The 13,724-nt window shown below is 47.7% G+C and overlaps 1 protein-coding gene across 2 annotated transcripts in view; it reads right to left on the minus strand.

Moving 5' to 3' along the window:
* Positions 1 to 13,724, minus strand: part of RPS6KA4 (ribosomal protein S6 kinase A4) — a 40,295-nt gene that overhangs the window by 13,866 nt on the left and 12,705 nt on the right. For both annotated transcript variants that reach the window (XM_079958010.1, XM_079958011.1), the window contains exons 5-9: positions 11,152 to 11,259; positions 9,132 to 9,212; positions 5,072 to 5,175; positions 3,904 to 4,054; positions 2,126 to 2,287 (exon numbers count right to left, since the gene is read on the minus strand). In XM_079958010.1, the coding sequence (XP_079814136.1) occupies positions 2,126 to 2,287; positions 3,904 to 4,054; positions 5,072 to 5,175; positions 9,132 to 9,212; positions 11,152 to 11,259 (606 nt within the window). The remainder of the gene's footprint in view (positions 1 to 2,125; positions 2,288 to 3,903; positions 4,055 to 5,071; positions 5,176 to 9,131; positions 9,213 to 11,151; positions 11,260 to 13,724) is intronic.

A 13,724-nucleotide genomic window follows, 5' to 3' on the forward strand; every position in this document is an offset into this window, starting at 1 on the left:
ATTATTTTTTAGGGGAAAAAACCTAGTCTTATACACAGAAAAATACGGTAATATTTGGCTTAGCACTGACCTAAAAAGCTGATAGAGGAGTAAAACAGCTGCCATCTCCTCCTTGGGTTTGTGCTAAACCACGGTTTGGCTTAATGTGACATGTGTATGCAGCAGATTTATAGTTAGCTATGAGCTACATAGACCAATGGTTTGACTCAGCAGACGGCAGCTTCCTATGTTCCCGCAGAATATTTGCACATTTGGTTCTAGGCAACTGCAAATTAGAGAAGGAAAATGAGGAAGTTCAAGACTGCAGCTGAAAAAACGAGCAGCCGGGAGAAACCTGGAGGGTTTTTTTAAAAAAAAAAAACAACCCAACAAAGGGGAAAAACAGAAAAGCACTTTCATTCTAACGATGTGCTTCACATAATGCGGAAGTGTGTGCAAGATACTTCCTGAAAATTATCAGATTAGGAAAAATAGCTGCATTTGAGCTGGGGAACAATTCTCATCTGCAGCATGCCTCAAACAACATAAACATTTAAAAAAATGATTTTAATGTAGGGCTTTGGTAACACTGGAATCAGTTGTTAGCTGGGCAATTGATCAATTATACCTGCATATATTTGGGTAAGGGGGGAGGAATTCTAAAAGCAAATGAGCATGCTTTCGTTGCCAGATTTTGCATGCCTATATCACTGCAGGACTTGCCTTAGAACAGACACCCACCTTTCTCACACAGGAAGAAATGACGCTTTTGCCATAAAAAAAACCTGTGTGTTTTTTTAAAAAAAGGATTCTAATTTATTTGTCTTTGTAAAGTGGCGGGGGAAGGAACCACAAGCCTGGAAGGCCTGTCCGAAACCCCAGAAAGGTTCCTACTTAATATAATCCTTTAATTCAAAAATACGATGTCTTGTATCTTCCTGAGAGAATGGTCAGAGCTTAATGGCAGAGCTTCTGCTTTTGCAAGCAGTAGGTGGCAGGTTCAATCCTCAGCATTTCCAAGTAGGGCTGAGAATGACCCCATCTGAAATCCTGGAGAGCTGCTGCCAGCCAGAGTAGACAGTACTGAGTTAGATGGACCAATGGTCTCTTATGTTCCCAGTACAAAGTTTGCCCTGGCCTGCAAACTTGGAACGGAGTTGCTATCCTGAACAGCACCTTGAATGGCCAGTGATGCTGAGCTATAGCAATCATCTGACGCTTGTAGCCATCCTAGGACTGCACCAGCTTCACGTCTACCCGGAGGGAGAGAGGAGGTGGGGGAGGACAGGTTGCCATCACTTTGTGAAGTAGATGCTCCAGCCAATGTAAGGGATGATCTGAGCTATAACCTAACATCTGGAGGGGCCACAGGTTCCCCAGCCCTGCTTTAAAGCCAGGGAGGTTAGGCAGAAAGAATCCAATATACGGTGGTACCTCGGGTTACATACGCTTCAGGTTACAGACTCCGCTAACCCAGAAATAGTACCTCGTGTTAAGAACTTTGCTTCAGGATGAGAACAGAAATTGTGCGGTGGCAGCGGGAGGCCCCATTAGCTAAAGTGGTGTTTCAGGTTAAGAACAGTTTCAGGTTAAGAACGGACCTCCAGAACGAATTAAGTACTTAACCCGAGGCACCACTGTATTAGTGCATATAATCTGACACATTCCTATCTTCACTTTTCAGAGTTTGGATTTGGATTTGATATCCCGCTTTATCACTACCCGAAGGAGTCTCAAAGCAGCTAACATTCTCCTTTTCCTTCCTCCCCCACAACAAACACTCTGTGAGGTGAGTGGGGCTGAGAGACTTCAGAGAAGTGTGACAAGCCCAAGGTCACCCAGCAGCTGCATGTGGAGGAGCGGAGACGCGAACCCGGTTTACCAAATTACAAATCCACCGCTCTTAACCACTACACCACACTGGCTCCAGAGTATATCTCCCCTCAGTCCTCTTCCCCCCTCCCACTCCCCCCAAAAGCATGTTATATGCCCTACGATTTCCCTCACAGGGACCCCCCCCCCCAGTCTGCAATTCTGTCATCTTCTCTCACCTGCACCTTTTGGAAACAGGCGTCAGGAATTTATACCCAGCATGGTGACAACTGCAAGCCACACTACAGGTTGAGATCCCCCTTCTGGCACTCACCTGGAAGAAACGTTCGAGGCTGGGAGGAGTCCCAGCGGGGGAGTAGATGGGCTCCAAGCTGGTGAATTCTTCGGCAAAGTTTCGCACGTCTAGCTCACTGCGGATGAGGGGTTTGAAGGGGGGCTTCACTGTGCGCGCCGCTAGCTCTGTCCAGTCCAGACCCTGGGGGAAGAGGATGCCAGGTGAAGGAGATGGCGAACATTGTGGACACAGGCTGCCGTGGCTTTCCCCCATGGAATCCTGGGAGTTTCAGTTGTTGTTGGTTTTTTTAAGCTCTGGGCTCTTGTGGGATGCGGGTGGCGCTGTGGGTTAAACCACAGAGCCGCAACTGGGTGAGCTCCTGTTGCTCAGTCCCTGCTCCTGCCAACCTAGCAGTTTGAAAGCACGTTAAAGTGCAAGTAGATAAATAGGTACCGCTCCGGCGGGAAGGTAAACAGCGTTTCCGTGCGCTGCTCTGGTTCGCCAGAAGCGGCTTAGTCATGCTGGCCACATGACCCAGAAGATGTACGCCGGCTCCCTCGGCCAATAAAGCGAGATGAGCGCCACAACCCCAGAGTCGGCCATGACGGTCAGGGGTCCCTTTACCTTTACTGGGCTCTTAACAGAGAAATATTCAACAGGTTTCCTACAAGCCAACTGGTTCCTTGCACGATGCAGTGACAGCTAAAAGCATTTGAAAACCAGCTTGTATCAGAGATTTATAAGAGCAATGAGTGGAAGGGCCGGGGAGTGGCCCATCTAAGTCAGGGTTTCCCAAACTGAACTACAACTCCCACCATCCCTTACTAGCAGGACCAGTGGTCAGGGATGATGGGAACTGTAGTCCAACAAGAAGTTTGGGAAACACTGATCCAAGTCTAAGGCCTTTTCAGTCTCAGTTCCACATTGTGAGGCTGCTTGGCACCTTTGCTGACGTTTTTTGACACCAGGTTAAAACATACTTCTTTTCCCAGGCTTTTGATGGGCTATGATTTATTTGATTTCTTATCCACTCTTCTCCATAAGGTGCCAGCGCAGTTTACAGCAATTTAAAATGGAATATTAAAGGAAGTTTAAAGCAAACTAATGTCACAGGGATAGGGTGGGTCCTGAAAATAAATATATCAGTTGTGGAAGGCCATGGAAAAGAGGTGCACCTTCAGCATACCGTGGAAACTATATAATGAAAGTATCAGATGCACCTCTGAATTCCACAACCTGGGAGCTGCCACAGGGAAGGCCCTCTCCTTTCGGAAGGTGGTGGAACTAGTGGCTACGGCAGGGGGGTTGTTTGGGGTTTTTTAATGAGCTGTATACAGGAAGCGCTGTGGGTTAAACCACAGAGCCTAGGACTTGCTGATCATAAGGTCAGCGGTTCGAATCCCCGTGACGGGGTGAGCTCCCATTGCTCGGTCTCAGCTCCTGCCAACCTAGCAGTTCGAAAGCATGTCAAAGTGCAAGTAGATAAATAGGTACTGCTCCGGCGGAAAGGTAAACGGCATTTCCGTGCGCTGCTCTGGTTTGCCAGAACTGGCTTAGTCATGCTGGCCACCTGACCTGGAAGATGTATGCTGGCTCCCTCGGCCAATAAAGCGAGATGAGCGCCGCAACCCCAGAGTCGGCCACGACTGGACCTAATGGTCAGGGGTCCCTTTACCTTTATATGTTATATATTTAAGCAATGCTTATGCTCCTCCAAATATTGTAAGTGACTCGGATGTGGGGGACAGAAGGAGCTGGGGAATGGTGATAAGGCTGGCTCAGATGGTGCACTTTGCAACTTGGGTGCAGAACCTCACCTTGAAAAAGGGGTGCTCTTTGATCTCCTGCGCTCCAGTGGGCCCTGAGCCCAGGCGCTTCTTGGGCTCCTTGCACAACAGCTTTTGGAGCAGGTCGCGAGCCACGGGGCCAATGAGCGACGGGAACGGAGGGTTGCATTTCAGGATCCGCCTAGAAACCAAGCACAGATTCATCACTGAGGAAAGTCTTGCCCTAAATCCATCAAGCCACACACACACACACACACACACACACACACACACACTTTGTCTTACTTCACCTTTCTCTTACAAATAAATTCATGGAGGATAAGGCTACCCATGCCTATCAGCCATGATGGCCAGAGGCTCCCTTCAAGTTCAGAGCCCCGATGACAGTGAAAGTGAGGGGTAATCACAGGACAAACAATGAGATCGGGCAATTGCCTTCCTGTCCTGTTTGTGGGCTTCCCAGCCACATCTAGTTGGTCACTGGGGAAGCAGGAGGCTGGGCTAGATGGAATTTGGATCAGAATATCACCATCATCAGTTAAATTTCTATACTGTCCTTTGTCCGAGGATCACAGGGCAGTTCACAATATAAAAACGCAATACATACTATAGTAACACTCAAAAAGAGTCGTCCCCACAACACGATCTAGCAGGACTGTTATTAAGTTTTTTATGTCTTGTTCTCTTTATCTAGGGATAGCCAATGAGGTGCCGCCCAGATGCTACTGAACTCCAACTCCCACCAACCCCAGCTAACATAGCCATTGGTCAGCGATGATGTGAGTTGTAGTTGATGGAGGGTGCCATATTGGTGACCTCTGTTCTAGCCCCTGACCCACCAATCAGCTCCTGCCACTCTTGGTAAGCCCCATCCTATCACAGTCCAGGCCCTGCTACTCATGTCAACCCCCTCCTTTTGCCCTATCAACTTTGGCGTCTCCCACTAAATCTTTTCCTGCTACCCATCAGCTTCTGCCTGTGTCTGCTCTCTCACAATATCCATCAACTCACACTTCTGACGCTAATCCATTACCCATCAGCCCAAGCAAACTCCCCTCTGTTACCCAGCAGCCCTGGCAGCTCACACCAATCATTTGCATGTTACCCAGCAGCCCTTGTTTCTTCAGTATAGTTAGTCCATCCTGCCCACCAAGACCCTGTTTTCCTTAACCAGTCCCAAATCCCACGACCGCCTCACCTGGACACCTCGGCCTGTGAGTTCTTTTCCCCCTCCAGCGTGAAGGGTGAGGCACCTGTTAGCAGCTCAAACATCAGGATGCCCAAACTCCACCAGTCCACCGACTACAAGAAAGGAGCAAAAAGCATTTGGGGTAACAACAGGGGGTGGCAGCAGCAGCAGCAACAACACATATCCTTTCCCCCCTTCCCTTCCTATTGAACACGTCAAGGTTTCATTGTCCTTTTACCTCTAAGGTCACGTCTACACCATGCATCTGTGTGGATTCCCCTATGCTATCCCTGGAAACTGTATTGTGAACAGTGCTGGGAGTTGTAGACACAGTTCCCAGGATTCTTTGGAGGAAGACATGACTGTGAAAGCGGTACAAGTTTGTTTCAAAGGTACGGGGGGATGTACCCTAAGAAACAATCCCAATACCCAGCCCCTAGATTTGTCAATTAAGCCACATGGGTCAAGCCGGTAAAACAATGCTCTATATCAGGAATGGGGGAAATCTGTTGGAGGTGTTGGACTCCTCCTCCCATCAACCCCTGTCAGCACAGTGAAGACTGATGGGAGTTGTAGTCCAATGACATCTGCTATGCCGCAGGTTCTCCATCCGTGCTCTGCATTAAAGTGGCATAAGTACAATAGAAGTTTGCATTGTAAATCCATAGAGATAAATGGGCATTTGGAGAGGGCACTACTGTCCATACAGGTGATTTTTGGCTTTTCCTATGAGGTGGATACCCTAGCGGATTACAGCAGCTGATTGCACTGCCCACAGCTAACAAGTTCAAATACTTTATGCCCTTTAATTCTTTGTTTAATTCCTTCTTGCCTCTAAAATGATCTTTCTGAACAGTTTGCCCAGGGCGCTTGAGTAAGGTGGGCACAGCAGCTTGGGAGAGATGAGTGGCTGTCCATTGGTAGGATTCTTAACCCCCATTCTTGACTTTATTTCTGTACTGCCTTTTATCAAGGCATGCTTGTCTCAAATTGGGGCCTCTGGAATGGAGGAGGCGTTTCCAGCAGCTGAGAGCGCCTATGCTGGATAAGGACTTCGACTGCAAAGCCAGCAGCTGCAAGTTTTAAAATCCCTTGCATGGTACTTTTGCTCTGTAAACCTGCTGGAGTCCAGTCCTCAGACATAGGAATCAAATGCAGTCCAACAAGCCTATATTTTCCCCTACCCACACCCCTAGTGCGTTGTTGTTTTTTAAACTTACAATATAAAATCAGCACAATAAATAAAAATAAATAAAATAGTTAAATATGGACAAAGCATATAAATCACTTACATGACCTGCTTATTTGTCAACTGTTATTTTATCAAATCTTTAATGGCAAACAATTTCCCCCCACATTCAAATAAACACAAACAAATGTGTGTGTGTCTGTGTGCGTGTACAGATCTGCAGATGCTCCAAATCCCAAGCAGTTAAAAAAGAAATTAGATTAAAATTAAAATTAAAATTAAGACAACCTTTTGGGCCTTGAACTCCCACCTGTTGGCTCCCCAGCCCACCTCTCTTCCTCACTGGGCTATTCCAGCGGATTAGCAAAGACCTGCAGAAGTCATTCTTGAGGCTCAAGTTTCAAGGAGCCTTTTTGAACAAAAAGACAGATGCACCCAAGCTTACAAGTAGACCCATAATAAGGGACTCTATAGGGCAATGGCTTTGCCTGCGGGACTAAGGGCACTTACAAACTGCATCCTGAAGAAAGGTCCTAAAAGCTACAACCCCAGGCTGGCTCCACATCAGGGGTGGGAATTCTCCAGCCTGGGGGTGAATCTTGGCCTGCTAGGAGATTCAGTTTGGCTTGCAAGGCCACTTTCTCGAAACCATGACCCCCTCTCAATCAGCTGACACCCACGGTTGGTGTCAACTGATGGGTGGGGTTCATCCTGCTGGTCGCTGCTTCATGAGTGTATTCCCACGGTGAGTGCATTGGCAAAGCAGATCCCTGCAGAGAATAGGATTAAACTGGAGCTGCTTCGTCAGTTTGTTTCCTGTGGGGAACGTGACGGCAAAGCAGACCCCTCCCCCCACATGGGTCAACTTTGACAGGTGGGTGAGACCACCAGTCACCTAGCGCCAGATGTGTGGCAGGTGGGTGGCTCTGTTCACCTGCTGAAGTTGGCCCACAGGGGTAAATATCTGGCCCGCTAGGTCAGAACAGCTCCCCACTCCTGCTTCAACAGAAAGAAGAGAGAGTGAGTTTAAGCTGTCCAGGGGATCTGAACTCTCAACAGCTGGCTCTTGAAGACAACAACTGTTGGGAAATGTGCATCAGAAAGTCATTCTTAAAGTTTCCATTCTGGGTGGCCTCGGGTGCAAAAAAAGAAAAACAGAAATGAAAGTCACCAGTTGGGACTTGAACTTTTCAGAAATGGCCTAAAGCAGCTGCTGAACAGTAGGTCTTGCATGGTCTAGGGCAGAGGTGGGGAACCTTCCCCCCCCCCACACAATGTTGTGGGTCTTCAGTTCCCATCAGCCCCCCTCCCCCCATTTCAGGGGCTCCAGGAAAAATGAGTTTTTCTAAGTTAAGAGATGGAAGTCAACAAAGAGGGGATTTGGACATGTAACTGTTTGGTTCTACAGTCAGCTTACTTTGCCAAGAAGGCTCAGAGCCAACTTTTAAAGGGATACGAGTGTCTCCCTAGAATACCATTCGAGAATCTAGAGTCTGCAGTTTCCAAACAAAAACGAAAATGCAGCCAAGCACAAACAGAACTTCTTGTTCTTACTTTTGGGGTAAGCCACTCTTGGGAACTGGCTGAAGGCTTTGCTTAGAAGGGTGTTCAGCGGGCTTCCTTGACCAGAAAGAAACATTAAATAGGGATTCAAACTCACGGGGGGGGGGGGGGGGTTGGGACCTAGCCCCTGAACTATAATTTTCATCAAGATGGCTCATTGTAGGTGTTCCAATTCTATGTGGCCTCTGCAGTACAAAAGACTGAACGAAATGAAGAACAAGGAGGATTTGAAGTCACAACTGCTTGCTTTGTAAGCCACTGGTGCCTCGCTTGGAGCTAGCAGATACAAGCAAGAAAGCAACCATGGTTTGCAAGAATTGGAGAGGAAATGAAACATGCCAGTTTCCACGCCTTGCTGGGAGGCACTACTGGGACTGCTAAACTGGGAGCAGGGGTGGGTGGGAGGAAGGGACGGGTTAAAGCTAATTCCATAAAGGCATGACCAAACTGTACACTTTGGTGGTATTTGGGTCCCCCCCCCCTTACAGACCAATATGGCTGTCTTATTTTTTGTTTATGTTGAGACTCTCCAATTTCCAAATTCCAAACAGCATACAAATAATTAAAATTTCTGCCATGAAGCCCCGTCATTACCAGAACCCTGTCTTTCTGAAACTAACCCCACTCCTTTTGCAACTTGCCCATCTTTCGCTTGCTTGCTTGCATATACTGCTTAATTACTATATGGTACAACTTCCACAGCAATTTCTGTCTGACATGCTGTTTACAAATGAAGCTCTGGTCAGTTGGTTCTATGTACTTAGCTTGTTAAATTTCCCTTGGAAAAATATGGGCCATCCTCCTCCTAATGCAGGTGTGGGGAAACCCCTGGCCCTCCAGATGTTGCTGAGCTACAACTCCCATCACTCTGGGCCATTAGCCATGCTTGCTGGAACGGGTGGGAATGGTAGTTCAGTAACATTCGGAGGACCAGAGGTTGCCCACACATATTTTCATGCAAAGTCTTTTGTATTCATTTCCAGATTTCCTTGCAAATATTGATCTGTTCCCTGACCTGCCAGAGTCTGCAAGGCTTTGCCCAGAACCCAACTAGGTTCTATCCTGGCTCCATCCTAATCTGCCAGATTTGCCTTGCCCAACCCATAATTCAGTGGGTTCCACACTGGCTCTGCCCTTGACCTCTTGGATTCCACCCTATCTCTGTTCCTAATCTGCCTGTGGATGAGTGAGGTGGGTGTAACCATATTTTTGAGATATGAAATTAGCCGCTTTCCTTTTCTTTGCCTGCTGGATTTGCACTGTCAGAATGATTGCCCCAGTTTCCAACCCCTCCCCCATCTACGCCACACAACTCACCTTGCCGTGTCCACTTTTGCTTCGGACAATCTCTGGGGCCATGTATTCAATGGTGCCACAAAAGGAGAAGGTCCGTTCTTTCTGTAGTGGTGGAGAGTGGACGACAAGAGAGAGAGAGAAAGGTACAGAGAGTCAGAGGGAAGGGGAACACTGAACATATCCAACTCCAAATCAGAATGGGGGCCTACCCTTCTTGAGTCTCCCAATTTTTAAAGCTAGGTGCTGCTGCTGTGCTTTTAGCACCACTTTTATGAGCTGGTGACAAGGCTGATCTCTCCACCATGAAAGCTTCACCTGCCAATGTTGGAAATAGCACGCAGCTGTTAAAGCCGTAAGAACAGGGCTGTTTTCTGATTTCCTGGTCAGTTGGCAATGTGATCCATCTCAGAGGACTGAGTTTATATGAACATGAGATTATGCGGCACCAAAGAAAATAGGGATGCGCTTGCATCAACTCTCAAGGATCACTTTTTATGAGCCCATCTTTTCACCTACATACACCCCCCCCCCCAATATACACTGTTGAAGGCTCTTCATTCCTAGGCTGTATGCTGTCTTTAGCTGTGCACACACCATACATTTAAAGGATATTTAAAGCACATGGCTTCCTCCAAAGAATCATGGGAACTGTAGTTTTCAAGGGAGATTGTAGTTCTGTGCAGGACAAATTACAGTCCCCAGGATTATTTGGCGGAAAGGCAGGTGCTTTAAACATATGGTTTGTACGCAGCCTTCATTTACTCTGCAATAGCACTGACCCAAAAGCCAAGAGGCAGATGCTTCTTTTTTCCGATAAAGATGCAAAAACACAACTGTCCTCTGCAATGGTATCAACAGTTCCAAATATAGCTTGGCAGCTGCAGTGTGTAAAATGGGCAGGCTGTGCACACCATGGTGCCTTAGGCTCCATGCACGTGTGCCGACCTACATGTGAGCCAGAGACAAAAGGAATCCATCTCCTTTCCCATCAACCCACCCTCTGCACACACACACACACACACACACACACACACACAACACACACTCAGAGGTTTGATTTCTGAGATGCTGGGGAGGGAGCTGGACGCTGAGGAATGACAACATGAGCAGATCATTGCTCACACAATTCTAACAACACACCAAGAATAGGGGCAAGAAAGCAAGGCTGTCCGCAGTAAGTCCAGGAGGTGTACACACCATACGCTGAAAACACATGATCCCCCCCCCCAAATTCTGGGAACTGTAGTTTCATAAAGTGCTAGGAATTGCAGCTCTCTGTGTGGGTAAACTACAGTTCCCATGAGTCTTTGGGGAAAGCCATGCTTTCTTGCTTTCTTTCTTTAATAAATAGACCGTATCTACTGCTTTGATTGCAAAAAAACCTCCAATGTGCTTTAAATGTATGGTGAATATGCAGCTATATGGTTCTAACCTCACACTAGGTTCAGAGAAATGTGAGTGTATGTGTGTGTGTGTTTGGGTATGAGTAGATGCTCACACAGGTTAAATAGTTTGTGCATATTCTGCTATGTAAATTTACCTTTTTTAAAAATGTTTTTGTTTAGTCCCCACCTTTTGCCTTGACTTGGGAACCTTCCCCCCAATATATTCCTAAGCTTCCTACCACATCAATGCAAAAAAATAATTCCAGCTTGAGGATGACATGTGTTGATTGCAGCTTGTTCTCCAGTGACAGCTGGCTTTAACCCTCTAAACCAGGCATGGCCAAACTTGGTCCTCCAGATGTTTTGGGACTACAATTCCCATAATCCCTGACCACTGGTCCTGTTAGCTAGGGATGATGGGAGTTGTAGTCCCAAAACATCTGGAGGGCCAAGTTTGGCCATGCCTGCTCTAAAGCATCATGGCTGTGCTAGCTGGCTGTGCTAGCCCAAAATATCTGGTTAGTGAAGGCTGCTCTTAACTGTCAGCCCACAATTCCATGGCTCCCTAGATCTTGACGTATCTCATAGGCCTTAACACTGATAAATCTCTTGGGATGAGGAAAGGAGGATGCAGAGCCAGGGGAAACAAGACTCACATCCTCAGTCACAAATTCCTTGCTCAGCCCGAAGTCCGTAAGCACCACATGTCCTTCGCTGTCCAGTAAGATGTTCTCCAGCTTCACATCGCGGTAGATGATGCCGAGCTATGGACAAGAAAGGGTCAGTGTTGAAAAGCTTATTGTGCAAATTCAGAGATCCGGGCTAGGCTGGCTTCCTGCTTTACAACTTTCCATCTCAACGATCATTGCTAGATATATCGCAGTGTTGAACACCAGAAATTGCTCAGCCCTAATGAAGAAGCACGCAAGCAGGATCTGAGTGCAACAGCACTCTTTCCCCACTTGTGATTCATTCCCAGCAACTAATATTCAGATGCACACTGCCTCCAACTGTGGAAGTGCATGCAACATAGCAAAACTGAGCTCAGAAGTGTTTCACTAAGCAGCAGTCATGAAGCTCCTTACATACACACAATATTTGTTGCAAAGGTTTGGCATGATCTGCTTCTTAGCTCTTGAAGGAAATGCCACCCTCCATGAGGGGTGGAAGGGATGTTAAAGGTAAAGGTAAAGGTACCCCTGCCCGTACAGACTCTGGGGTTGTGCGCCCATCTCACTTAAGAAGCCAGGGGCCAGCGCTGTCCGGAGACACTTCCGGGTCACGTGGCCAGCGTGACATTGCTGCTCTGGCGAGCCAGAGCCGCACACGGAAACGCCGTTTTACCTTCCCGCTGGTAAGCGGTCCCTATTTATCTACTTGCACCCGGAGGTGCTTTCGAACTGCTAGGTTGGCAGGCGCTGGGACCGAGCAGCGGGAGCGCACCCTGCCGCAGGGATTCGAACTGCCGACCTTTCGATCGGCAAGTCCTAGGCGCTGAGGCTTTAACCCACAGCGCCACCTGCGTCCCGGAAGGGATGTTAGGGGAGGGGTAATGCCTCTGGTGGGGGGGACACATAATGCTCTTTCTGGGGCAGTTGGTCCACCTTTGGTCCCCGCCCTGCACTCAGCTCTCACCTGTAGCTCCTAGAAGCTGCCAGCATGCAACAACGGCCACACCCTGGAACAGCTTAGACTGGCTGGCTAAACCAGGTGAGGGTAGCCAATGGGTCTTAAACCCTGAGTGAGTTAGGGACTTCCCTTGCATGTGAAGACAGGCTCTGGAGGATTGAGCAAATGAAAGCAGTACAGTGGTACCTCTAGTTGCAGACACGTTCCGTTCCGGGGTGCTGTTCGCACCTCGAAAAGTCCGCAACTAGAGCGGTGCTTCTGCACAAGCACGGAGAGCAATACAGTAGTACCTCGGGTTACAGATGCTTCAGGTTACATACGCTTCAGGTTACAGACTCCGCTAACCCAGAAATAGTACCTCGGGTTAAGAACTTTGCTTCAGGATGAGAACAGAAATTGCGTGGTGGCAGCGCAGCAGCAGCAGCAGGAGGCCCCATTAGCTAAAGTGGTGCTTCAGGTTAAGAACAGTTTCAGGTTAAGAACGGACCTCCGGAACGAATTAAGTTCTTAACGTGAGGTACCACTGTAGAGCGCTTCTGCACCTGAGCGTAGCACGCAGAACGCTTCTGTGCACGCGGTGAAACCCGGGTTTGCCACATTCACAAGCCGAAAAGACGCAACATGAACCTAATGCAACACGAGGTATGACTGTAGCTGGGTCCAACAGTTAAGAAGGCGGTTTTTGCACATGCTGTAGAGGGAAGTGAGGGGCAGATGAGGTTCATCAATCTGGGAAGGTAGCCCATCTAGGAGAAGGAAAACTCTGATTCTAAACCTCCGCTGCCTTGCAGATATCTTTGGGAGAAGAAAAGGCTAAGGAGTAAACCCTACAGGAATCTGGGAAAACTGGGTCTTCCCAATAGGATGCCTGGTGCAAACTAATGACTTCCTAAAAATCACTGCAACCCCCCCTCCCCGCCCACATGACCTGGGTTGCTGTGCGTAAGAGAAACTTGGTGGGCAGGCAGCGGCAAGGACAGGCCCATCTGCCTCATCCAACCAGGTCTCTGTCACACATGCCAGGTCAAGTCCTCCATCCATGATCAAGTCATGGATGGTAGTGGTCTTATGAATCATTGACCTGGCATTGCACAGCAGCACCTTCAGGTCATGTGGATATCCCTTGCTGATTCTAGTATCCATCCGGTCAGGACCAGACTCGGAGGCAGGGATAGTCCTCAGACAACGACTAAACGACTAATACCATAATAATGGTATTATCATTGTTGTTATACTGTACTGTATCACATCATTATTTTAAAGAACATCATCAAAGTACATAGCTCTCTGCAGAATAGCTCATGCAGAGCTGACCTTACGATGCACACAGATCTACTCTAATCCACTCACTTTAATACAACACATCCTCAAATATATAATAAAGCCTATTCAATCAAATTTTTAAAAAAGAAAAGACTACGAACAGTTGAAATATATTGCTGAAATATTAGTATTTCTAACAGCCTCATATGCATTTACTAATGTATTGGGTTGCAGCCAACTCAGTTAGTCATGGCCATTATTTTCAGTGGGTCTACTCTGAGCAGGAATGGCACTGGCGACAACCCATTTGATCCGGTGAAACTTCTTGTCGCAACAG

The sequence above is a fragment of the Podarcis cretensis genome, assembly GCF_951804945.1.
Source record: "Podarcis cretensis genome assembly, chromosome: 16".
Taxonomy (NCBI): domain Eukaryota; kingdom Metazoa; phylum Chordata; class Lepidosauria; order Squamata; family Lacertidae; genus Podarcis; species Podarcis cretensis.